The 25,787-nt window shown below is 43.6% G+C and overlaps 2 protein-coding genes and 1 long non-coding RNA gene across 5 annotated transcripts; 2 read left to right on the top strand and 1 right to left on the bottom strand.

Moving 5' to 3' along the window:
• Positions 1-953: 953 nt before the first annotated feature.
• Positions 954-5,850, top strand: LOC120389325 (cornifelin homolog B-like). Its single transcript, XM_039511832.1, has 4 exons — positions 954-1,096; positions 1,426-1,562; positions 4,443-4,540; positions 5,782-5,850. The coding sequence occupies exons 1-3, from the start codon at positions 985-987 to the stop codon at positions 4,536-4,538; spliced, it is 345 nt and encodes a 114-aa protein (XP_039367766.1). The 5' UTR covers positions 954-984; the 3' UTR covers positions 4,539-4,540; positions 5,782-5,850.
• LOC120389326 lies at positions 1,092-5,916 on the bottom strand. The gene is made up of 3 exons (XR_005590869.1): positions 5,848-5,916; positions 2,694-2,851; positions 1,092-1,219 (listed from the first exon to the last, which is right to left on the bottom strand). It is a non-coding gene; the product is annotated as an uncharacterized LOC120389326 (long non-coding RNA).
• Positions 5,917-5,997: 81 nt separating this feature from the next.
• OSCP1 (organic solute carrier partner 1) lies at positions 5,998-25,319 on the top strand. Of its 3 annotated transcripts, XM_039511831.1 has the most exons (11): positions 6,199-6,214; positions 16,528-16,615; positions 17,581-17,735; positions 18,434-18,601; positions 19,243-19,323; positions 20,020-20,123; positions 20,567-20,695; positions 21,366-21,435; positions 22,210-22,349; positions 23,104-23,167; positions 24,167-25,319. In XM_039511831.1, exons 2-11 carry the CDS (start codon positions 16,579-16,581, stop codon positions 24,281-24,283), a joined length of 1,065 nt encoding a protein of 354 aa, XP_039367765.1. In that variant the 5' UTR covers positions 6,199-6,214; positions 16,528-16,578; the 3' UTR covers positions 24,284-25,319. The 3 variants fall into 3 exon arrangements, 2 of the variants coding, with proteins under 2 accessions (XP_039367764.1, XP_039367765.1); XR_005590867.1 differs by lacking the exon at positions 16,528-16,615 and having other exon boundaries at positions 5,998-6,214; positions 22,210-22,451; positions 24,167-24,244; XM_039511830.1 differs by lacking the exon at positions 16,528-16,615 and having other exon boundaries at positions 6,004-6,214.
• Positions 25,320-25,787: the final 468 nt, after the last annotated feature.

Below are 25,787 nucleotides of genomic sequence, written 5' to 3'. Positions count from 1 at the left end.
ATTAAATACTGGAGGCAAAGTGGGGTTTGGGGTGGAGGCTGACAGCTTGCAACCCCCCCCCCCATGTAATAACCTCCTAACCCCCTGAGGGGTCCTGACCCCCAGTTTGAGAACCCCTGGTCTATATTTTAATAGTTTAGTAATTGGAGAAACTGTGTGTGTGTGTGTGTGTAAAAAATATATAAAAAGAGAGAGAGACTTGGACTTTTTTGTATTTTCAAATACTGAATTGCATTTTTAACACACAATTCTGTGTTGTAACTGATGTGTAGTAAATTAGCACCTGTAGATAACTGACTGCAGCTATAAACTCATCATTAAGAATAAGATTATGTCACAGAAGTCATGGATTCCGTGACTTTCCGAGACTTCCATGACATTGTCCACTTCAGCCCTGAGATTTCGGGGCTGCAGCTGGCAGGGGTGGGGAGGTGTCCACAGCTCCCAGACACCAGCCCCAGAGCCCTGATCCACCGTGAGGGCGCCCCAGAGCACTGAACAGCCGCAGCAGCAGTGGGTCCTGGACTCTTTCCCCCTCCCCCCCCCCACTGCACAGCAGGGCTTGGTCTCTCATTCCCCCCTGCCCCTGGGGCTTCAGTCATCTCTCCCCCCTCTACCCCCAGTCAAACCCTCTCCATTATTTTTAGTAAAAGTCAGACAGGTTGTAGGCTTCCATTAACTTTTGTTTAGTGCCTGTGACCTGTCTGTGACTTTTACTAATAATAACCATGACAATATCTTAACCCTACTTGTGATGAAACTTGTGTGCTGACTTCAGACAACACATTGGATAAGGTCACACACCCTTTGTCTCCATTTCCCCATTTGTAAAATGGAGATTACACTGACTTACCTCACATGAGAAGCGGAGGGCTAATATTGCTCTTTTATAAGTGCTTAGGCTTACTGGTTCTTTAAGGAGCAAATATGACCTGTAGCTGCACCTTGGGCTTTGTTTGCAGAGGGTGCACTGAGCACTAGACAATGTCCCAGACAGTGATCATCCAGCAACCTGGCTCCGTGGGGTCTGCCATCATGTCCCCAACGGGTGACTGGAGCACCGGGAGGTACGAATGTTGTGCAGACTGTGCCACATGTAAGTACAGTACTTGCTGCAGTTGTGATGCATTTTTGAGGCAAACCAGATGATCTGTGTGTCAAGTAACAGGTCTGCTGACTGCTGAGACTTTGAAGTGCGTCAAGCACTGGGAGAGCATTTCTGTGAAGATATTAAACATAGGAAAATGGAGAGGGCTGAGACCTGACTACATGTTAAGGAAGTTGAACAACAGGGGAAGGGGTAGGTGTGCAGGGATGGAGGAGGAATATAGTTCCTTTCCTAATGGTTCACTACCCCATGTTGGCAAAACTGAATGATGAATCACTGACCTCCTATACACTGTTTGTATATACTCTGTTTTGAAGGCTGTTTGGGGACTTTCTGCCCAATGCTTCTGTCATGTTATGTGGCAAACAAGTATGGAGAGAACTGCTGCCTTGGCATCACTTTTGGAGGCATGACGGCGCTGCGAACTCACATGCGCCTCTCTTACGGCATCCAGGTAACATTGCTTTTTGGAAAGTTTCACTTCTTGGCATTTTCTATCTTGTGAGCAATGTTTAAATTAGGTCAGGCTATCAGAGCAGCAGGACTCTATTTAGATTAATTATGAAATGGATGTAAGTGGATCAAAGAAGCACCAACAGCACTGAATGTGAACTGGCGGAGGGTAATCTTTGCTGTGGAGATATCTAACATTGTCTGAGAATAAGAACATATCTGCTGTATTGGGTGAAAGTTTAAGTCCATAATGTTCTGCACCCTAGTCTGCTGGCGGGCAATGCCTGATGTTTCAGAGGAGGCCAACACCACTAACCCCACCCCGTTACACAGTTCAACAACTGTACAGTGTGGTACATAGGAAGGAGAGATTCCCTCCTGTTCCCTGTGATGATTATCTTGCACCCCAATTTTTGAGATTTTTATTACCCTTTTCTCACCATGGATAACTTCAAATGTTATTGCTTTCAACATAATCCAGCTATGGTATTTGTCTCTGCCTTCCTCTGAGCAGTAATTTCCATGGCCCACCACATACATTGTGATATATAATTCCTTTCATTTGTTCTAAAATTATCCACCACTTGATTAATTGACTCCCCACCCCTTGGCTTGTTTTCCAAGATAAATAGCCAAATTCTAAACCCGTAGTACGGAAATGCTTCCTACGTTAAGGACCTGTCTGATAACACTGGCTGACTCAACCCTCACTGGAAACTCCTTTGTGTCTAATGGTTCAACCAGATATGAGAATCAGAAGTGTTAGACATGGATAAATCCTGTTAGTCCATCTGCTTGGTGGAGATTAAGGTTTCAGTTTGTAGAACAGAATTGATTATGAAACAACACACTTCATCCAGCTTTGGACCAGCAGCTTAATCATTTTAACTCCTTTGCTAGGAACTTCTGATAGTGTGTGATGTTAAAATCCCTGATTTTTGAACAGCACTTAATATCTTCTGTTAATTCCTTATCCACCACACTTGTAAAACCTACACAAATGAGTTTGTTCTGTTAGGCAACAGCACAAATAACTGATCCCCTGTGGAGAGGGATATGCAGGTCTCTTCTTTTTCAACACTACAGTTTCTCTTTTTCTTCAGCAAATCGTTACATTACAAAACACTGTTACCTTGATGAGGAAGTGGGGAGATGTCCTGTGGCTGAAAACAGTAGCATAGTCTCTCTCTGAATGGGAGGCTGCAGTTAGAACTGTTGGGCCTCAGCTCTGGTCTTCAGCCCATGCAAACTGCTTCCCCTTTGCTTTGTGTCAGACAACAAATTCTAGGGCTGTCAAGCAATTAAAAAAAATAATTGTGCTGTTAACAATAAGCAACAAAGAGTCCTGTGGCACCTTATAAACTAACAGACGTATTGGAGCATGAGCTTTCGTGGGTGAATACCCACTTCATCAGATGCAATAGAACACCATTTATTTAAATATTTTTGGATGTTTTCTACATTTTCAAATATATTGATTTCAATTACAACATAGAATAAAAGGTGTACAGTGCTCACTTTATATTTGATTGCAAATATTTGCACTGTAAAAATGAGCTGTATTAGGTGAATTGAAAAATACTAAGTACAGTAGTGCAATCTCTTTATCATGAAAGTAGAACTTACAAATGTAGAATTATGTATACACAAAATCCTTCAATGTAAAACTTTAGAGCCTACAATGGTGGTTGAAGCATGAAGACATGAATCTTTAGTGCACCTGGCACAAATATCTTGCGACGCCAGTTACAACAGTGCCATGTGAATGCCTGTTCTCACTTTCAGGTAACATTGTAATTAAGAAGTGGGCAGCATTATCTCCTGTAAATGTAAACAAACATTTCTCTTAGCGATTGGCTGAACAAGAAGTAGGACTGAGTGGATTTGTAGGCTCTAAAGTTTTACATTGGTTTTGAGTGCAGTTATGTAACAAAAAAACCCTACATTTGTAAGTTGCACTTTCATGATAAAAAGATTGCACTACAGTACTCTTATGAGGTGAATTGAAAAATACTATTTTTGTTTTTTCCAGGGCAAATGTTTTGTATTCTGTATTGTAAGTGAAATAGATGTATTTGAAAATGTAGAAAAACATCCAAAATATTTAATAAATTTCAGTTGGTATTCTATTGTAACAGTGCGATTAATTGCAACTATTATTTTTTAGTTAATTAATCGCAGTTAACTCACGGGATTGACAGCCCTAACAACTACACATGGGCCACCTCAGAAAATACGCTACCATCCAGGCCCTTAAAATAATAGTACCTAGAAACCATAGGACTGCAGCTGTTCTTTCATCAGTTGTGGCCTCACTGATGAAGACACTGATGGGGAGGAAGGGTTGGTGCTATCTTTAAACAAATTTAAATAAGTCTGTTAAGGAACTGGGTGAGAACTGGCCTTTGGGGCCTCTCACCTCTAAATCACTGGATGAAAATTGTCAAGGTGGTTAATGATCAAAAGTCATTAATGTCTGACAGCACTTTGCCCTAGATGTGAAGTGAGTTTGTGATCTCAATCCAGTTCCTATTGGCCGCCAGCCTTCTGACAAACTGCTCAAGTGGCTGGTACCTGGGAAAAGCATGTCCAGTCCAGTTGGCGCAAGTCTACACCTGGTACAATAATTAGGTTAGGTTGGGTATTTTTAAAAAAAATCTGAAGCAAACCTAGTATTCTGAGGATTGGAGATGCATTATTCAGACAAGGCGTTGGCAAGGGGAAATAGCTACTTATATTAAAACAAAATTCCTACTTGCAGCACACAACATGTGTTTCCAAGCCATATAAAAGCACAAACCTGTGACCATTTCAAATCAACAGAATATTGGATTTAGGATATGGTTGATATTAGCCCTCCCATTTTATCTGGTGTATGCAGGGAACCATCTGCAGGGATGTACTGGCGATGTGTTTTTGTGGCCCTTGTGAGGTATGCAGAATGGCTCGCGAAATGAACATCCGCTCTCCACACTAAAGGTAAAGAGCACTGCAAAGTGAGCAGTGGGTGGGTGAAATCCCAGACACGCCATTGCCCTTCTTCGCTAGGGAAGAGGCAGCAACTTTTCATAGAATATCAGGGTTGGAAGGGACCTCAGGTGGTCATCTAGTTCAACCCCCCTGCTCAAAGCAGGACCAATCCCCAACTTTTGCATGACTGCCCAGAAGATCTCATGCCATGGGCTAAGGCCCAGACCCCGTGGTGCAGTTCCGGTGGTGGGGATGCAGTATTTCCATTAGAGGATGTGGCTGCAGGGTGAGAGGATAAAATCAGCACGTGTTTGCTGGTGGCTGATAAACGTTGAGTGGTGGAGGGGCTGGCTGGGGCTATGAAGTGCAGGGGTGGCTGGGCTCTGTGGGAGGATCTGCAGTAGCTGAGATGGATTTTGTGGGGGCTCAGGAGGGGGACACGAGGAGTGGGCAGTATTTGAGAGTATACGGGTGGGAGATTGGGGGGCGTGGGGCAGAAGGGTGTATGATGGGGTTGGGGTCGGAGGGGAGAGTATGTGAGGAATGGGGTGAGGGGAAGAGAAGGATAGGGGTTACGGGGTGGGGAAGGGTAGAGGGGTATGTGAGGGGCAGAGAAGGGGCAGAGAGAAGGATAGGGGTTAGGGTGGGGAGGGCAGAGGGGTATGTGGGGGCAGAGAAGGGTAAGGGGGTTAGGGTGGGGTTGGGAGGGGCAGAGGGGAATGGGGTAAGGGGGTAGAGAAGGATAGGGGGGTTACGGGGTGGGGAGGGGCAGAGGGGTATGTTGGGGGGCAGAGAAGGGTAAGGGGAGTTAGGGTGTGGGAGGGGCAGAGGAATGGGGTGAGGGGCAGAGAAGGATAGGGGGTTATGGGGTGGGGAGGGGCAGAGGGGTATGGGGGCAGAGAAGGGTAAGGGGTTAGGGTGGGAGGGTTGGGAGGGGCAGAGGGAATGGGGTGAGGGGGCAGAGAAGGGTGGGGGTTACAGGGTGTGGGAGGGGCAGAGGGTATGGGGGCAGAGAAGGGTGGGGGCGTTAGGGTGTGGGAGGGGCAGAGGAATGGGGTGAGGGGCAGAGAAGGGTGGGGGTTACAGGGTGGGGAGGGGCAGAGGGGAATGGGGTGAGGGGCAGAGAAGGGGGTTACGGGGTGAGGAGGGCAGAGGGGTATGGGGGGGCAGAGAAGGGTAAGGGGGGGTTGGGAGGGGAGCAGAGGCGCTCCCCCCCCCCGCTCTAACTCGGGGCTTTGTTTTCGTTGCAGGCCCGGCCCGAGCGGCGGACCCCGGCGGGGGCGGGGGGGCTGGTGCCCAATAAAGCTGTTACCGACCGAGCCGTCTCCTGCGCCGTGTGTCCGGGAGGGGGGGGGCACGCGGGGATTCCTGTCGGCCAAATCACCCCCTTCCCCTTTAAGAGCCCGACTCTGTCAACAAACCGGCCCCTGATTGGCTCCTGCCCCCGCCTCGGTGCCCTGGCAACGGCGTCCGCCTGCCCGGGAGCCTGGAGCCGGCGGCTGCGAGGGACGGGCCCCGCGGCCCCGGCCGGACTCGGAGCGGCCCCGCCCGGCCCCGCCCGGCCCCGGGCCATGTCGGCCCGCACGCTGCCGCTGCTCTTCCTCAACCTGGGCGGCGAGATGCTCTACATCCTGGACCAGCGGCTGCGGGCCCAGAGCATCCCCGGGGAGAAGGCCCGCAAAGGTGAGAGCCCCGCCCGGGGGCCGCCCCGCACAGCGCCGCCCCCCGCCGCCCCTCTACAGCATCCCCGGGGGGCTGCCCCCACCTATCGCCGCACAGCGCCGGGGAGCCGCCACCCGCCCCTTACAACGTCCCTGGGGGGCGCCCCCCGCCCCTTCCCAGAGCATCCCCGAGGGGCCGCCCCGCCCATCGCCGCACAGCGCCGGGGGGCCGCCGCCCGCCCCTTACAACGTCCCTGGGGGGCGCCCCCCGCCCCTTCCCAGAGCATCCCCGGGGGGGCGCCCCGCCCCCCATTACAGCATCCCCGGGGGCCGCCCCCACCTATCGCCGCACAGCGCCGGGGAGCCGCCACCCGCCCCTTACAACGTCCCTGGGGGGCCCCCCCCGCCCCTTTCTACAGCATCCCCGGGGGGCGCCCCGCCCCCCATTACAGCATCGCCAGGGGCCGCCCGCCTCTACAGCATCCGCTGGGGGCCGCCCGCCTCGCCGCACAGCGCTGGGGGCCTCCGCCCACCCCTACAACATCCCTGGGGGGCGCCCCCCGCCCCTTCCCAGAGCATCCCCGGCGCCGCCCCATTACAGCATCCCGGGGCGCCGCCTATCGCCACACAGCGCCGGGGAGCCGCCACCTGCCCCCCTACAACATCCCTGGGGGGCGCCCCCCGCCCCTTCCCAGAGCATCCCCGGGGGGGCGCCCCGCCCCCCATTACAGCATCGCCAGGGGCCGCCCCACCTATCGCCACACAGCGCCGGGGGGCCGCCACCTGCCCCCCTACAACATCCCTGGGGGGCCACCCCCGCCCCTTTCTACAGCATCCCCGGGGGGCGCCCTCACCTATTGCCACACAGCACTGGGGGGCCGCCGCCTGCCCCCCCAGTACAGCATCCCTGGGGGGGGCTACACGCTCCCCTTCCCAGAGCATCCCCGGGGGCCTCCCTCCACTACAGCATCCCCGAGCATCCCAGGGGGGCTGCCCCTTCCCAGACCATTCCTTAGGGCAGCCCCCATCCCTCCTACAGCACCCCCAGGGGGTCACCTGCCGCCACCCACTACAGAATCCCTGGGGGGGCCTCCCCCCCTCTACAGTACCCCCAGGGGGCTGCCCCCCACCCCTTCCCAGAGCATCCCTAGGAGGCAGGCCTGGAAAGGTGACAGCCCTGCCCCAGGGGACAGCCCCCCTGCACCTCCCCTGAGAAGGGCCACAAAAGTGAGGCCTGTGGCAAGACTGCCCTGGTGCTACTCTGCCCACCCCCCCCCCCATGAATTGGCTTTAGAGCCACACACACACCCCACTATTGCAGTCTGTGTATCACAGCCTAGGCTGAAACTGGGAGTGGGGTGCAGGGAATGGAGCATGTGGGAAGGTCAGGGCTCTTTAGAGGAGGCAACTTTAACCCCCCCCCCCTTTTCCTCATGCCTCTGAAATGGATCGATGTGAGTTCCATCCCTGTGGCAGGCTTCAAAATACTCTCTCAAAATGGAGCCAGTAAGAAGCTTTTTTTTTTAAAGCCCCACTTCGTGCCCTTGTGGTTTGAAAGGGGAGTCTTCTGCCTGTGACCCAAATTTACAGCTGCTGTTTAAAGTCCTGTAGACAGCAAACAATCATATCAGTTTCACACTACTGCTTCTGTCAGTTTCACACTACTGCTTCGGAACCTTGGAGCCACAGCGGCAGGGCTGGCACTGTTCACCAGTGAAGGGGATACGAACACCAGAGGCTGTGGGAAGGGTGGAGCAGCAAGCCCACAAATCAAGTGCTGCCTGCAGGGCAGTGAAAGGACACTTTCCCTTCCAGAAGCCAGGAGGGCTGCGGCTTCAAATGTATCAAATATCTACTAGCCACAGAATAGAAAAATAGAACAGAGTTTGAAGACAGCACCTGGGTGCTCAGATGTTGATAAGAGGAATAGGGGAGTGCCTTTCTCACCTGTATTATCCCTTCTCCTGCTTGGTGACCATGGCTCTCTCCCTCCTTACTTTTTTGTTGGCATCTGGCTAGTAGGTCATATGCTAGGGCTAAGTTCCAGAGCCCTAATGGGGAAGCATCACATCTCATGGTGTAGGTTATAGATATCTGGCTAAAGACTCAGTTTCCTTTACATGTCTGACATTTCTAGAGTTATGTTCATATTTAAACAGCTACACAATTTAGCTTCATCCCTAAAGAGAGTCAACAACTAATTCACTCTTTTGGATCCTGTATCTTTGGCTTTCTGTTCAAGAGGCTTGGTACACTGCCCTCTAAACAGCTGAGGCTCCATGAGCAAATTTTGTGCTAAACTGATTTTAAAATGGCTTGTTGTAAGTACATACTGAGCCAAGCTGTTTTTTTTCTAGAACCATGTTTAAAATTTGTCTTTAATGGAGTTTTGGACACAGCACTATTGGATACTTATGCTCATGGATGTAAATGGTGATGTTACATTTTGAACAGAAAAATTCTAGCTAATGTAAATGTGTGTGGGGGATTGGGGGGGGGGTATTGTTGAATGTGGATCAAAGCTACGCTCCAGCTCTCTATACTCAGTTTCCATACTGTACAGCACAGTCATGCTCTATCCCCCTACCCAATATATAGGTTTCTTCCAACTGTTACATCTTTTATGGAAACCTTGAAATCAACGGTTCCCATTTGAAACCAGGGTTCTGACTAGATCCCCTTAATTGAGGGGCAGATGTGAACACCTCACTGTAGCTGCCTGGGGTGAAGCCTGTGTATTGGAAATGTATGTTCCAATAGAATATGAGTTCCACTAGAATATTATAAAGTAAAATGATATGACAGCGTGGGGAGGAGAAAATGTGCCTGGGTGGAAGACTTTACTGGGGGTGCAGAGGACACATTCTTTGTTGCTTTGGGGAAGGGAATGACTCCTTCCCACTGATCCAGGGACATCCCAAACAGGCTGTGGAGAGTACCATCTACATCTCTGCCCTTTGTCTCTGTAAAGTAGAGGAGAGGAGGGTGGGAATTAAAAAGGAAAACTGAGGAAATCCCAGAAGACCAAGAAGCAAATAGAGAAAACTCCAGTCAGGGATGTACAAAATAAGGTGAAATATTATCCTTCTCCTACTGATTCCATTGATCAAGAAGCCACTTTGCAGCAGCACTAAAATGGACTCAAAGCTGCTCGTTCATGGCAGTGTTCTCTGTTTTTAGCAATTTCACTCTGAAATACGATCAGTCACGCTCCAGCTCCAAAGTCATCTACTGTTTACTAGTAAGCTAGTCTCATGCAGTCATTTTTGTTGGGTGATGTTTCCCTGTATTAAATTTATATAGAGTTATTCATATACTTACTATGGTATCAGAAGGATACTGCAAAGACAACATAGTCATAACAACCATTTCCTAATCAGGGCATCATGGTAATAAATTAATAGATTCCAAGGCCGGAAGGGACCATTGTGATCATCTAGTTTGACTGTATAACACAGGCCATAGAACTTCCTGACAATAATCCCTAGAGCAGATCTTTTAGAAAATCATCCAATCTTGATTTAAACATTGTTAGTGATGGAAAATCTACCATGACACTTGGTAAATTGTTCTGATTGTTAATTACTCTCACCATTATAAATTGATGCTATCTGACACTAGGTACCTCTCTGGTAATGACTGCATGAAGCTGTTATCATTCTATGACTTTCCATGAGCTCCGTAACTTCTGCGGCAGCCAGTGGGGCTGACCCCAGAACTGCCCAAGCAGCTGGCTCCAGTGCCAGCTGCTCAGGTGGCCCCAGAGACAGCCCCACTGGCTGCTGCTGAAGCGGCTCCGCAGCCACCCGCTTGGGTAGCACTGTAACCAGCTGCACCAGCCACTGCTGGAGTGGCCCCGGGGACTAGAAGCTGCTCGGGCAGCCCAAGGCAGCTGGCCCCAAGGACCATCCGAGCAGCAGTCAGTGCAGCTGGCCCCGGCGACCACCCGAGCAGTGGAGTCAGTGCGGCTGCCCTGGGGACCGCCTGAGTAGCAGTTCCCCAGGCAGCTGGAGCAGCTGCTGCTCGGCGGCCCCTGGCAGCTGGTGGTGCTGGTCCTTCCCCCACCCCCAGCAGCAGGACCCCCAGACACCTCCCCTAGGAGCAGACCCAGCTCCCTCTCAGCAGCACCTCCCTGACCCCCAAGATTTAATCGGGGTATTTATAGTATTGCTATGGACAGGTCATGGGCCGTGAATTTTTCTTTATTGCCCTTGACCTGTCCATGACTTTTACTAAAAGTACTCGTGACTAAATCGTAACCTTAGTCATCATACTTATCAACATCTCCAGAAAAATCATCACTTCTTTACATACTAGAGATTGCTACACTTACTACAGTAAAGAGCTGGTATGGGTGGAGGCCTACAATAGAAGAAAGTAAAAACTAAGATTGTGCATTTGGTTATCATGGAAACCCAAATAAACTTCAAGTATCAGAGGTGTAGCCGTGTTAGTCTGGATCTGTAAAAGCAGCAAAGAGTCCTGTGGCACCTTATAGACTAACAGACGTATTGGAGCATGAGCTTTTGTGGGTGAATACCCACTTCGTCGGATGCGTGACTTATACTTGAATAAACTTGAATATCTCTGTATTTTTATTTCGGAGCTTATTGCCTCAGGGATCCATTTATGGAACCAAAATAACTCAAGATTTGGTCTTCTCAACAATATTTTCATCATCCTGGTTCTGAAATAACACAATAACAGCCGATGAGGTGTTATTTTTGGACCCAGAGATGGCTTTCTGAAGCATTTAAAAAGCCCCTGAGAAACAAACACACACACAATTTTAAAAATAAGAGAAACACAAATATATGACTACTGGACTTTGTGCCCACCCTAGTAACATGTTTTTGGATCCTGTATTTATAAAGTTGTAAAGTCATTATTAAATGTACCTCCCCCTTTGATTTCATACTAACTGCACAAAAGCTCCAACCTTAAATCAGTGGCATTGTGCAGCTCTCATTGTAACATTTTCAGAATTTAACAAATTAAGGTTAAAAATAAACCACTTTCTTCTCCAAACCATGATTGTATATGGAGCAGGGGCAGGGAGGGCGATCCCAGGAACTGTAAAATTTCATAACAATAAGAAATCAGGGAAAAGGTTCATTATGCTTTTCCATCTGTCCTCCCAACCTGAAAAAACTGCTTGACAGTAGCAGAGGCTATATTACAGGAAGCTATTTTTAACAATTCATATTATAATGGCTAAAGCAATGATAGGGCTATCTTATTGCACCATCGCTGTGTATTGTTCAAGTGGCTGGAGGTACAAAACTTAGGCTTGGCCTACACTACCAACTTATGTTAGTATAATTACGTGACTGAGGGGTGTGAATTTTCCACACCCCTGAGAGACGTAGTTATACCAAGCTAACCCCCAGTGTAGACAGCTCTATGTCAACAGGAAGGCTTTTCCCGTTGACAAAGCTACCACCTCTCAAGGAGGTGGAGTACCTGTGCTATCAGGAGAAGCGCTCTTGTTGGCGTAAGTAGCATTTTCACTAGAGCTACAGCAGCATAGCTCCACCGGTGCAGCTGCAGCACTGTAAGGATAAACAAGCCGGTAAACATAATGACACATGAGGTGTGAATTAGTGACCCAAAAAAACAAGTTCTGACACATCTCGATGAGAACATAGGACCTGCACTGCTGTAGCAGCATTTTGCACTCCAGAAGAGTCAGGCTTTATTTCGGTTGAGATGTGGTTACAGCTATGTTGGGGTATCATTGGTTAGAACTGTTGACTCTATATTGTTCACTTGTGAGTAATAAATATAGTTGTACTGAAAACAACCAGATACATTAGCTCTTCCCTTTCCCAGCTTGGTGTCAAAAGTGCTGAGCATTTGCTTGGGATAAAATTCTGGCCTCAGTGAAGTCAGTGGGATTTTTGCCAATGACCTCAAAAGGGCCAGGATTTCACTATTGGTGTTTGGTTTTTAATGTGAATTAAAGGTAAAAATGGCAGGCAGCCTTTTCTTGTTAAGCATTGAATGCTGACATGAAAATAAAGTCCATTAGCTAGATTTTTCCAATTTCTTTCTTTTAATCTCCTTGCAAGTATTGTTCTTACTACTTGAACCAATGTTTTTGTTTTGTATGCTTCGTGTAGATGAATGGACAGATGTGGACAGGAAACGAGGTACAGTAACCTTTTAGCTGCATGCAGTAGATCAGCACAACCATATGCACATATGCACTCTAAACCCATACGCATATATACACTCCGAACCCTATTGCTGCAGTGTTGTAGTTATAGCAATTGTCAAGAACACAAACAGGTGATTCTTCAACCAAGACTTTCTACTTAAAACATACATTACTAATTTTAGATCTAAACACAAATAAATCAAAGACCCTTTAACAATAAATATCTTATAATCATGCAGCCCTCTGAAAATTAATTATAATCAGGGCAATGCATATCAATAGATGGTATCTTCACCAGAGAACTTTCTAGCCAAATCTGAATGTCTTTGTTGATTAACCTTACAGAAATACAAGCATATGACTGCATGAGTTCTGTGAGCATTGTTCATGTGTATAATGCAGGTAGTAATCATGTATGCTGCATAGCTGTATTTCTGTAAGGATACTCCCTAATCCCCTACCTTTCCTGATCTTAATTAGTCTCCAGTTTCCAGGGCCCAACACCTCTTTAAGCAGCTTCCTTTTAATAATTATGATTCACAGTTTTCAGAATAAAGCCTTCAGCATTCTCTGTACATTTAGCTAAGGTGCTTCACTATGTAGGGCTGTCAAGCGATTAAAAAAATTAATTGCGATTAATCACGTGATTTAAAAAATCGCAATTAATCACGCTGTTAAACAACAATAGAATACAATTTATTTTAATATTTTTGGATGTTTACTACATTTTCAAATATATTAATTTTGGTTACAACACAGAACACAAAGTATACGATACTCACTATATTTTTTATTACAAGTATTTGCACTGTAAAAAACAAAAAAAACATTTTTCAATTCACCTCATACAAGTACAGTAGTGCAATCTCTTTATCACAAAAGTGGAACTTACAAATGTAGAATTATGTAAAAAAAAACTGCATTCAAAAATAAAACAATGTAAAACTTTAGCGCCTACAAGTCCACTCAGTCCTACTTCTTGGTCAGTCAGTCACTCAGACAAATAAGATTGGTTACAATTTGCAGGAGATAATGCTGCCTGCTTCTTGTTTACTTGTTTACAAAACTACAGAATCCAAACCACCAAAAAGGAAAATCAGCCTTCTGCTGGTGACATCTGACTCAGGTGATGAAAATGAACATGCGTCAGTCCACACTGCTTTGGATTGTTATCAAGCAGAACCCATCATCAGCATGGAATCATGTCCTCTGAAATGGTGGCCGAAGCATGAAGGGGCATACAAATGTTTAGCATATCTTGGCATGTAAGTACGTTGCAACGCCAGTTACAAAAGTGCCATGCGAAAGCCTGTTCTCACTTTCAGGTGATGTAAATAAGAAGTAGGCAGCAGTATCTCTCGTCAACGTAAACAAACTTGTTTGTCTTAGCGATTGGCAGAATAAGAAGTAGGACTGAGTGGACTTGTAGGCTCTAAAATGTTACAGTTTTGTTTTTGAGTGCAGTTATGTAACCCAAAAAAAAAATCTGCACTTGTAAGTTACACTTTCATAATAAAGAGATTGCACTTCAGTACTTGTATGAGGTGAATTGAAAAATACTATTTCTTTTGTTTATCATTTTTACAGTGCATATATTTGTAATAAAAAATAATAATATAAAGTGAGCACTGTGCACTTTGTATTCTGTGTTGTAATTGAAATCAATATTGAAAATATTTAATAAATTTCATGTTAGAAGTACGATTAATTGCAATTTTTCTTATCACAATTTTTTTTTTAGTTAATCACGTGAGTTAACTGCGATTAATTGACAGCCCTATACCTAAGTGTTCAAGTGATATTCACGTGTGACTATGCTGGAGTTTGCTTCCATTTTTCTCTGTGGCTCCACAATGTGTTTTGTGCAGTTACATGTTCCTGCAGCATTTAAAATGTACTAACATATCATGTAGGGCTCTATTGTAACACATTCAAAAGTGGGATGCGGAGGATAAAAGCACCTGCCTTTCATATCTATATGGTCAAGGCACAACTGTGGATTCCACATAGATCAATCAGTAAAGCTTTAATACTTTAATTGTGCAAGGATTATACAGTAAAAACATACTGTATCCATTGCTGGATGCTACTATTAAAAGGAATGATCCCCGAGCAGTCAACAGTCCAAAATCACAAGGTTGATGATATCATGATGATTCAGGCTTCACCCATCCTCATCTACTTCATTGACTTCAGTTATTTATCATTAATACACAATTGTTCATGTTTACACAATGAGTAGCTAAAGGAGCTGCTGCAACTGTGTAAAATGTAACCAGTGACTGGTGTCTGAAGCAGTAATTAGTAGTTGGCAGACTGTAATGTGAACGTGTATGTGTCTGTTGTTCACAGCTGGAGTCAGTTATAACCTTGGTAGTCAGCAGTTGTGTACCTGGATTTTGTTTTAAATGGAAACTTGTTGCAGGTAAAAATGTGTTAACTGTTTTGTTCTTGGATTATTCGTTTGGCTGACTTGAATGTAATCTAGGAAGCATGAGCTTTATCAAGACAGAAAGTTATCTGCTTCCTGTCATGCATGTGAGCCATCTCTCATTAAACTGCATTAGAAACTGAGATGTATGGGTCACAAATGATGTGACATGATTATGACAGAACCTCTGTGAATCCTCCCTCTTCTCTCTCGTCCATTGCATTCTCTCTTTGTGGGAATGTCTCCTGTCTGCACTTGGATCCCTTTCCTGGTCCTGCTTGCTGAGCTCCCTCTGTGCCTAGTTTCCTTTATGCTGCACTGCTTAGAGTGTCCTTATCCCTGTGCTGACACACCTCTGTTTTTTTTTATTTTCCTAAACTCGAATGGCTAACGTTCTCCTTGGGAGAACCTACACTCTGGGATCCCTTTGCTTGATACAAGGCTTTTGTCTTTAGTTCCTATAAAGAAATTAATACCACATTTCACTATCCGAAGTGTGTTTGTTTTTTGAATGATACAGGGGTTGGCTATGCCATTTTTACATTGAATATTTGTTTCTTTCACAGCTCTATTTTAAGAAATGTGAATGATTTTAATTGCAGGAATTAATTTATATAAGGATTGATGTGTGGTTAATACAAGTCATCCCATTTCATTCAATTTCATTCCATTGTAAAACACTTATAGAGAGACTTTGAGTATTGTTGCAACTCTAAATAGGATTGTTCTGCTACCTGTTTGGATGGCCTTGGTAACAGGTGAAGGAGAAGACCTTAATGTGTGCAATGTGTGCAAACAGCTATAAAATATTCATGTTAGTGTTGCCATGGGGCAGAAGGTCTGATTTTTTCATGTCTGACCAGCTGCAAAATAAAATATGTAATGACTGATACTTATTGACATTGGATTGGATTTTCTTCATTCCTAAAGGGATGTTGGATTAAGATTCATTGTACTGCTGTGAAGCAAATTTTTCTGGCTAGGATTGACAAATAAAATGTTCCATGGACAGTACGTGCCAAAGGTAGGTAGTGGGGGGAAGAAAAATCTTTTAATCATAGTTACTTTTATTTGGGTCACTGCTTCTTAGAAGCTGAGAATAGATTGGTATCCTATGAAATCTCTTAAGATGCCCGCAAGGGGAAATACTGTTTTGCATCTTTGTAAATATTAACTCCAAGCAAGCATAGAGGGAATTGCATCAGTAATGACTTGCGCTCCAGCACTCTGAATGATCTGTTTCCAGCTTCTCGGCACCTGAATGGTACCTAGCAACTGCCCTGGATATCTAACTAAATTTCCAGTATTATTAAGTGCCAGAGAAGGTGAAAATAGCTGCTACATAGCTTCTGCTGCAGGGCAGTAGACCCACTCACCACCCCCTGCCCCTGCAATAGTGAGCGTGCACTCTAACTCTACCAATAAGAAATAATGTCAGTATTTATATAATTAATCATTACCACCAAGTATCTCTTTGTTCTCTGACTTCTGCCCGGAGGTTTCTGTAATCCTGTTTGAATTTGCTAGCCTCACTATCTTTGGTAGTGGTCATCTGCTTAGAAGAGGCTTAATCCTTGCTCTGTAGTCTTGGTATGGACTGCAATATTAGCTTTCATTCAGCATTTCCATAGTGGGAAGTGAGTGTGTGTGGTACAGAGTTTAGGGCCAAATTCAGTACTGAAGACAGTGGAGTTGCACCTCCTTGTATCACTGCTAAATTTGTCCCTGGTGTCTACCTTTTCAGAAAAGCAGTGTACTCTGATGACTAGAGCAGAGCACTGCGAGGCAGGACTCCATGGTTCTTTTCTTTGCTCTGTCACTGCATCTCTTGAGTAAGTCACTTAACAGCTCTGTACTCAATAAACATATATAAAAAGGTACTATTCATAAGGTTGCTGTGAAGCTTAATAAATGTTTTGAAGTGCTTTGAGATTCTCATATGAAAATCACAGTGGAAGAGCTCAGTATTATCTTCCAGTGGTGCCAGTGTTTGAAATGCTTTCCTTACCACCAAAAATCCAAATCTGTGCAACACAAAAACTTCAGACAAGGAACCTTGAATCATTTGAAAGACTTCTGTTAAAAAGAGGAAAATAAATTGATTTCTTACATTTCTAAAGGGAGAAAAAGATTCAGTTGACCATAATTTATTTTAAGATGGTAATGTGAAAGTCTAATATAATTTAGAACCACAACGCTTTCCCTGTGGAGCAGAATTACAGCTAAATAGGCATTAGATGCAGTATCAGCCTGTTCACAGAACCAGGCATTTCTGATTTAAATAAAAAAATAATAAAAGTGATAGACATGATTTAAAAAACAATGCACCAAAAAGAGTCTTATTCCCATCAGAAAAAAAGTGTTTGTTGCCTATGGCTAGGTCTACACTGCAGACCTCTGCCTGTCCAGCTCTGTCATTCGCAGTGGTGAAGACGTGTGATCTCTGACCCACAGAGCTGTGTCTACAGAAGCTCCTAGTGTAGATGCATTTTTACTGGCAGAACTTCACTTTTACCAGTATAGTTTGTTTCTCTCGTGGGAGATGGTTTTACTATACTATAGCAAAGGACAGCTTTGCTGGTTTAGCTGCGTCCAAACTAGAAGTGCTTTGCTGGTATAGTATACCAGTATTTTTTTCTCTTGTGGCCCTGTATGTGGTTTGCATAGGTAACAATTCATATGAATCCTCACACACCTGACTGTCTGTGTCCTCCATGTGGAACAAAATAGAGCATGAGCTATTTTTGAAGTCTGTCAGTGTAGAAAATCAACAAAATGGGTTCTTTTGTCTTTACAGTTATGAATGATATCATCACAACCATGTTCAATAAAAAGTTTATGGAGGAGCTGTTTAAACCACAGGAACTCTATTCCAAGAAGGCCCTGAGAACAGTGTATGACCGGCTGGCTCATGCTTCAATCATGAGGCTGAACCAGGCGAGCATGGATAAGGTAAAAAGAATGTCTTCCCCTCATAAATTATTCTAGATATTAGAAGCCATTTGTTGCTTTCTTCGATACTGCTTCTCACTGGGTGTTGATTGCAGTAGATTTTTTTTATATCATTCTAATTGATGAAGCATTTTGTGACAGAAATCCTCCTTGCAAAAGTTACTCCTATTTTCCTCCCAGGAAAGGTGTTAGAAAATACACCTTAGTATCAGACATCATTAAGATAACTCAAAACAACAACAAATTCAAAACTCTATGTTTCTGCTTTGATAATGTGAAAGTGTTTGATTTGGGGTATTCATTAGTTATATCTTAATTATAACTGTGTATATGCTTATTACTGTTTGGGCATCTCCAAATTCATACCCTCAATTTTGTATGTGCAAATACCTGAATGTGTGCCTGCAAAGAGTATTTCTACATGCAAATAATTGTGGCTATAACTAAGGAGATTGAGGAAAGCCCCTGTGAACACTTTACCCTATGGGTTTAGATGCTAACAATTAAATTCTGCATGTAACAGGTATGTATAAAACCTACCAAAGGAATAAAAGATCATAGCTCTTACCATACAGGTATTGGGATGAGTTTTCAAAATCACTTTCCAGATTAAACTTGACTTGACAGTGGGATTTTCACCAGATGATGACTGACCTCGGCTTTTTGATCTAACTAGGTTTCCCTGCATTATTTTACAGCTCTATGATCTTATGACTATGGCTTTCAAATACCAAGTTCTGCTCTGTCCTCGACCCAAAGACATACTGCTAGTCACTTTCAATCATCTGGATGCTATCAAGGATTTTATACGAGACTCCCCTAATATTCTTAACCAAGTGGATGAAACATTTCGGCAGCTAATCGATGTAAGAGCCAATTATTGGATGTTTGTTTTTTCACTTTTTTTCAGCTAATTTTAAAGATGCTAAATACCCGGTTGATGAGTGGCTCAGTGAGTGTGGAACTTTTCTTTCACCCTTAGGAAACAACTCAAATCATTCTGCTCCCCTCTTGAACCTGAGGGAAATAGATTTGGTTTTCAGTTACTAACTTTTCCTAATCTTTTTGGAACCACAAATATAACTATCCCAGTGAAAGACTTTTTTTTTCTCTAAATTGTATTTCTTTGGAAGGGAATTTAGTGACTGATATATTCCAACAATAAATAATGGTGAAGGAAGGAAGGCTCTGAAGTGTTTTAAAAACACTTCTTGAGACTTAGCAGTTTAGAATTCCAGTGTTGTTTTCATACTGGCTCACTTTAAGCTATTTATTTATTTAGGGTCCAATCCAGTTCCCATTAAAGTGTAAGTCTTTCCATTGACTTCAGTAGGAATTGAATTTGGAATTGGTTTGTTAACAATGGCTGCTTACCACACTGGCCTTTATTTATTTTTATTTGCAACACAGTTTTGACATTTTCGTGGCCACATTTGACTAGATGGGACAGGTCATTCACAGAACAGCTTAGAAACATTACAGTTATAATTTCTTTTCTGTTCTCTAGATGTACAGTTGTCTCTCTGCTGGTGAATTTCAGCTGATCAGGCAAACACTCCTAATTTTCTTTCAGGACATGCACATCAGGGTAAGTGTCCCATTTCATTAGCCCATAAGAAAAACAGTGTGTTTGATTTTGTGGCAATAAAATGTAGGTATTTTGTTATAATTACATTAGTTTGAAACAGGTGTGGTTTTGCTGCTTGGGGTTGTAACTTACATCGATGTGCTTGATCTCTCCGTAACTCTAAAAACTGAGCACAATATAAATAACAAGTGTGCCCAATAGTTTTTACTAAATGAACATCCCATTCACTAGAATGATATGAAAAGCAACTGCCCATACTCAGCTGCAGTTCTTTAAGTACTAATATACAGACTGTTTTCTGGACTTGGGTTTTTCATTACTGGGAGATTTCACAAACCGAAAGATACCTATGTACAAACTCAACTGACAAACATTTTTCTTTTTAATTAAAGGCTTGACTAAGAAACCATGAAAAACTGGGGATTGACAGAAGGATTCGACATTCCTAAATAAAATAAAGGGTTCTGTTTTACTCATTTGAGTATGATCAGTTAAAGTTAGATTAATACTTCCAGTCTCTGGGTGCTGACTAGAATATGACTACTGTGGGCCCAATCCCACAGTCCTTTCAACTATCAGCCTTCCTTTGATTTTGGCAGGAATTACCATGCAGGAAGTCTGCAGGATCAGGCTCCAAGTGATTTACATTAGGAATTGTTTGACTGGTATTTTTGTGGGTGGGGTGTTTCTTTGCAGGTCTCCATCTTTCTAAAGGATAAAGTACAAAACTCGAATGGTCGCTTTGTGCTGCCTATATCAGGTCCTGTTCCATGGGGAACAGAAGTTCCAGGACTCATCAGGTGATTTCTAGACCATTATTTATTCTGTATGCAGCTCCTGCAGTGTGCACAGCTTCCCACAAAGGAGCAGTTGGTACCAACTGTAGTGAGAATACTTGTCCAGTGGGAAGAGCACCAAAACTATCATTCATTTTGCATAGATCACTGAATATCTGTTGGGTATTAATTACTTATATAGCTCAGGACTTGGAACAAGTGATCTGACAATTAAAGGCTGAGTATTCCCTCTGTAATCCCCTGTTCCAGCAAAGTGCCCCCTATTTATTCTTTTAAAATTACACCACTGCCCTTTATCAATGTAGTCGTTTTTTATAGTAGTATCAAACATTTGACAAGAGAGAGCTTGATTCCCTCTCCTCCAGTATGAAGAGCAAAGCAAGTCAGCACTAAAGAGCCTCACTAAATATCTTGAGATAACAGTGATTTATTTTTATTTCTTTAAGGATGTTTAATTGCAATGGAGATGAAGTTAAAAGGGTTGAATTCACCAATGGTGGAAATTATATCAGTCCACAAAGGGAAGGTTCATTTGATCTTTATGGAGACAGAGTGCTTAAACTGGGGACAAACATGTAAGTAAACTGGCCTACATAGAAACTACGTATAAAATTCTTAATAAAACCTGCTGAAGGTCAGCCTTGAAGATAAATGGCTCTTGGTTTGTTGAGGAAAATATGTCTTCAGTCTTTGTATCTCATTGGCTTGTTTATGCCACTTCTGCAGCTCTTTATCAGCTTGACACCTTTAGTTTAGTGATGTCGTCCTGGGAGAAGAACACCACAACTAGCAGTAGCTATGTATGTATATATATAAATAGCCCCGAAAAGAAACAGCAAAATCTCAACTCCTGTCCACAGCAGAGTTGAGGAATGACTGGATCTGGTTTACTATTACACATTCTGTAATTATCACTTAGTTTGCATTCAGGGAATATTTTTGATGACATAGATTTCTTCTGAGTAATTTTGCCATTCAGGAAAGAAGAGTTAGGAGTACTCTGTCCATTTGTACTTTTCTTCACTCAAGCACTTTAACACAGTCAGTATGTTAGAAAACTGAATTAGAACTGCTCATTCCAATTATTCACTGTCTCCAGAAAAGAATGTATGGATATAACTTTATCATCCAGAAAACATATTTTGATCCTATGCAGACAGAGATGTCTCTTTGGCTCCTCCCCTGTGCATAGGAACTGACTGTTTTCTTCCCTGCATGCAGTAACTCTTTTATTTTTCCCTCTAGGTACAGTGTTAGTCGGCCAGTAGAGACACATATGTCAGGAGCATCCAAGAGCTTGGCATCCCACACAAAGGTCGGATGTCCTTCTATCCCCTTCATGCTTTACTAAGTTATTGACATCAGTGACATTCTGTGGCAAAAAGTATTTTGGTCTAATTACGCATTATGTGAAGAAGTATGTCCTTTTATCAGTTTTGGATTTGCCACCTTTTTTAGTTTCATTCAGTCTCCCCTTGTTCTTTTATGAGACATGAAGAACAGAAGCTCCCAACCTTCCTTTTCTAGACCATTCATTATTTTATATACTTTTATCACGACCCCTCCTATTCATCTTCCTTTCTCAGGTAAACAATCCCAGTCTCTTCAGGCTTTGTGTATTGGATAGTTTTTCCAGGCCTCTGTGTTGTTAGCCTTCTCTGAACCCCCTCCAATTTTGTACCATCCTTGTTGCCATGGGGTGACCAGAGCATATTAGAGGAGGCTACCAGTGGTTTATATCATGGTTTAATATTTTTTTCTGTATTGTTCTCTGTCCTGATCTTTATGCATGCTAAAATCTTTGTTGTTGTTTTTCCTAACCAGTTGTTTGACCTACTGAAACAATTGGAAGTTCGTTTTACAGATTTTTCGGCTGTTCGATTTAGCCAGGAAATTATTTTGTCCTGTATGTGTAACCTCAGTTTGAGTCTATATGCGCTAAACATCAGTCAGCCACCATATTGCTTCTATAATATAAAATAATATCACACTGAAAAATGTTGTCCTTTACAATACCAAGAACCAGCAAAACAAGTATAGTCCTTCTTTTTGTTTGTCCGTCCAATGAATCCATTGTTGTTTTCTGCAGGAGAATGCAGCCCCTAACCCTCTTGCTAAAGAAGAACTGAACTTTTTGGCTAGACTAATGGGAGGCCTGGAGATCAAGAAACCCAGTGGCAGTGAGCCGGGATTCCGATTAAACCTATTCACAACAGATGAGGAGGAAGAGTATGCTTAATTCCAACACAACTTTGTGTGTGTGGTTTTGGTACTGGGGAGAGGCACAGCATTGACAGTCCTGGAGACTGAAGCCCTTTCTCTAAAGCGAAGGTACAGCACAGGGCAAGCTTTCTATTATGGCTCAATCCTGACCTGGATGGATCCTCTCCAGGAACAAGAGAGGAGTTCAGTCTCTCTGGTGTGTTCACACCTTGGCCTCTGAAATTACCAACCAGAAATCCAGTTAGCACAGGTGTGGGGGGGGAGGTGTAACGTGGAGTCTTCTCCACTATAAAGTGACTGAGGCTTCTTAATTCCCCATTGGATGGTAATGACTTTTGGCCACTAGTGACCTGATAGATTTGAACCTGTGCCTGAAGCGAAATACTCTCCCATTATCAATCTCCCTCCAGCTCCTTTTAAGCAAATAAACATTTCACAAGATAAGTGCTTTATTATAGCCTTAATGATAAAGCAGCTAATCTGGTCTCTCAGCTCTAATCATCCTAGTCTCTTTGATAAAGGATTTATTTTCTGGCTGGGGGGAGCAGGGGAAGGCTGCCATTCCATTGTCTGATTAGTTAAAGTTAAAGCTAGCTGGATGTGTTTTGTATTAGAGAAATACTAGTATCTCATGGATGTGCAGGGGTTGCTATATGAAGAAGGCTGCTCGGTAAATTAAAAACCAACCAGATGTTTTCCCCTTCACTCCCCTATCTATCATACATGAGATTAAGTAAACTTTTTTTATGCTTTCAATCAGATATGCAGCATTGACCAGACCTGAAGAGTTATCTTACAAAGTTATCAACATACAAGCAACCCAGGTGTGTATAGTCAAGTATCAGAGGGGTAGCCGTGTTAGTCTGGATCTGTAAAAAGCGACAAAGAGTCCTGTGGCACCTTATAGACTAACAGACGTTTTGGAGCATAAGCTTTCATGGATGAATACTCACTGCGTCAGATGCATCTGACAAAGTGAGTATTCACCCACAGCTGAAGAAGTGGGTATTCACCCACGAAAGCTCATGCTCCAAAACGTCTGCTAGTCTATAAGGTGCCACAGGACTCTGTCGCTTTTTCCAGGTATGTATAGTGTATTTCAGATCTTTGATCTTTATCATCTCTTTGTTTCTGAAAAAATAATTTTACGTTAAAGATTAATTTGATAAATTTTGAAAATATTAATGTATTTTGACAAAACCCAGTTAAGATCACAAATAAGTAATGGAATTAGAAATATAGCGGATATTTGCAACTGTATCTCCTTTACTCACCTGCCAAAGCACAAAGTTTTAAAAATATATAGGCTAGAGATGGCAGACCCTGTGGACCATTTGCCTGCTCCTATTACCCTACAGCGGCAGATCCTCACATGCTTAACTTTAAGCAGGTGGTTAAGTATGTCACCTGAGTTTTGTATTCTGATTCCAGTCCTGTGGTCTGCACAGGGCAGAACTGCAAGGGCAGGCTCCATCATTAGCTATTTTAAGGGAAAAGCAATGGCCAGTGTTATAATTAACGAATGGGGGGAGGAGGGAGCTACACACTTGTTTTTATTTGTAGTGTTTAAAAAACTGGTGGTTCATCAGGGGTTTAGTTAATTTCTCAGTAACTGAAAAGTATCTTTTCTTAAACACACTTTTTATGTTAAAATACATAAAATTCAGAACGCTGAGGGCTTTTCTAAGGTTATGATGACAGTTCTAAATTTGGTCAAATTTTGGACCTTAAATCTTGAGATGAACTCTCTAAACAGAGTTATACTGACAATAATTGTGAAATTAAGAATTTAGATGTTGGGGTTTTGTTTTCATTTTCAACAGGACCAACAGCAGAATGAGGAGCTGGCTCGAATCATGGGGGAGTTTGAGGTGACAGATCAGCCCAGACAGAGCACAAGCAAGGGAGATGATTTACTGGCTATGATGGATGAATTATGATACTCTGCTTCCCAGAGGCACAGGCAGAACAAGAAGCTGTTTATTTAGTCACTTACAATTTGATATAGACAGAAACCTGCTGCTAGTCTCCTACCACATGGAGCTGTTACAAATCCTGTCTGTTTGTCATGACTGATTACACAGGCCAGCCTCAGACCCCAGAATCAGTCTGGGTGGCATTTATACACATTCTATCAAAACTACTCTGATTTTAAATGTGACCTTTCAATATTTGCCTCCTTCATTTTCTGTGAAAGCTCTAGATTGTTCCAGGCCTCTGACTTAGAATCTTGAGTAATTAAAGAAAAGGGGAAGTGAGTATTCATGTTCTGCCCTTAAGCTTTGCTGTGGGAAGTCTGGATACTTTAGATACCATTTATAATGGGAAATGTGAAGCTTGGTGTAATATATACTAGCTTGTGTGTGAATCTTTAGCCCTCCTGGCAGGAACAGTCCCTTCTCTTTGCCAGTTGAGGCCAGAGAAGATTTTGTTTGCTTCAATTCATGTAGCTAGCTGTCTATCCACCATTAAACAGTAGCAACCTCTTTTTTGCAGCACTCCTAAAAATGAGGTCTAGAAATGACCTACTATCAAAAAAGTGTCTTATTTGTGTTTCTATGTACTTAATGTATATTTTTTTTCACTTTTCAATAAGGTACAGTACCATACTTCACTGTTCATTTCTGCCCCCATCACAAAACAGGGAACTCCAGTTCTTCAGAAATATTTTCCCAAGTGCATAGGTTTTTCTGTCTTAGAATAAATCTGTTGGCCTGAGCAATGTAAACTTCAGTCCCTAAATGCTATGCTATCTACCACTTTTCTTACTTCGCTTTAGTGATATTCCTCTTTATAAATGTAGCAATGTGAAAGTAACTTTCAGTTGGATTACTTTTATGGTCTGTTGTTTGCAAGAAATAAGGAACCTTCTCTCAGCTACAAATTAACTTGCCAATACGAGTAAGTGGATTTAGTTCCAGTAAAATGCTGATAGTAGATTTAGGGTAATAAATCAGGAGCTGATCCAAAATCATACATGCTAGTAACGGCAGGGGCATTTTCTTTTTATCATTAAAGTAAAACAAGCCTAATACGTGGATGAGTGAAACAGGGAGTTCAGGTACCCTGCAGGGAGGCTGGTGAGGTCTCCATGGCTGGTGCTGTACCAGTCCAGGTCTTGAGTAGCATGAAGGGATGGCAGGGGCTACCATGGCCTGTTTGGAGGTGGTGGGTGGCGGCGGTGGGGGGGGGAAGAATGTGGGGATGGTTCCATGGCCCAATGGGGAAGAGAGAGAGGAGGGGAGATGCGAGGGCAGTTCCATGGCCCATGCCGAGGGAGGGGAGATGTGGGAGTGGTTCCATGGCCATGCCAGGGAGATAGGGGAGGTTCCATGGCCGGGGGTAGGGGAGATGGAGGGAGTGGGTCCATGGCCTGGAAGGGGTAAGAGAGATGAGTGGGAGGTTCCATGGCCTGGGGGGTAGGGGAGATGGTGGGTAGGAGAG

This window comes from Mauremys reevesii, linkage group 23, assembly GCF_016161935.1.
Source record: "Mauremys reevesii isolate NIE-2019 linkage group 23, ASM1616193v1, whole genome shotgun sequence".
Classification (NCBI taxonomy): Eukaryota; Metazoa; Chordata; order Testudines; family Geoemydidae; genus Mauremys; species Mauremys reevesii.
This window is presented reverse-complemented; position numbering and strand designations above follow the sequence as displayed.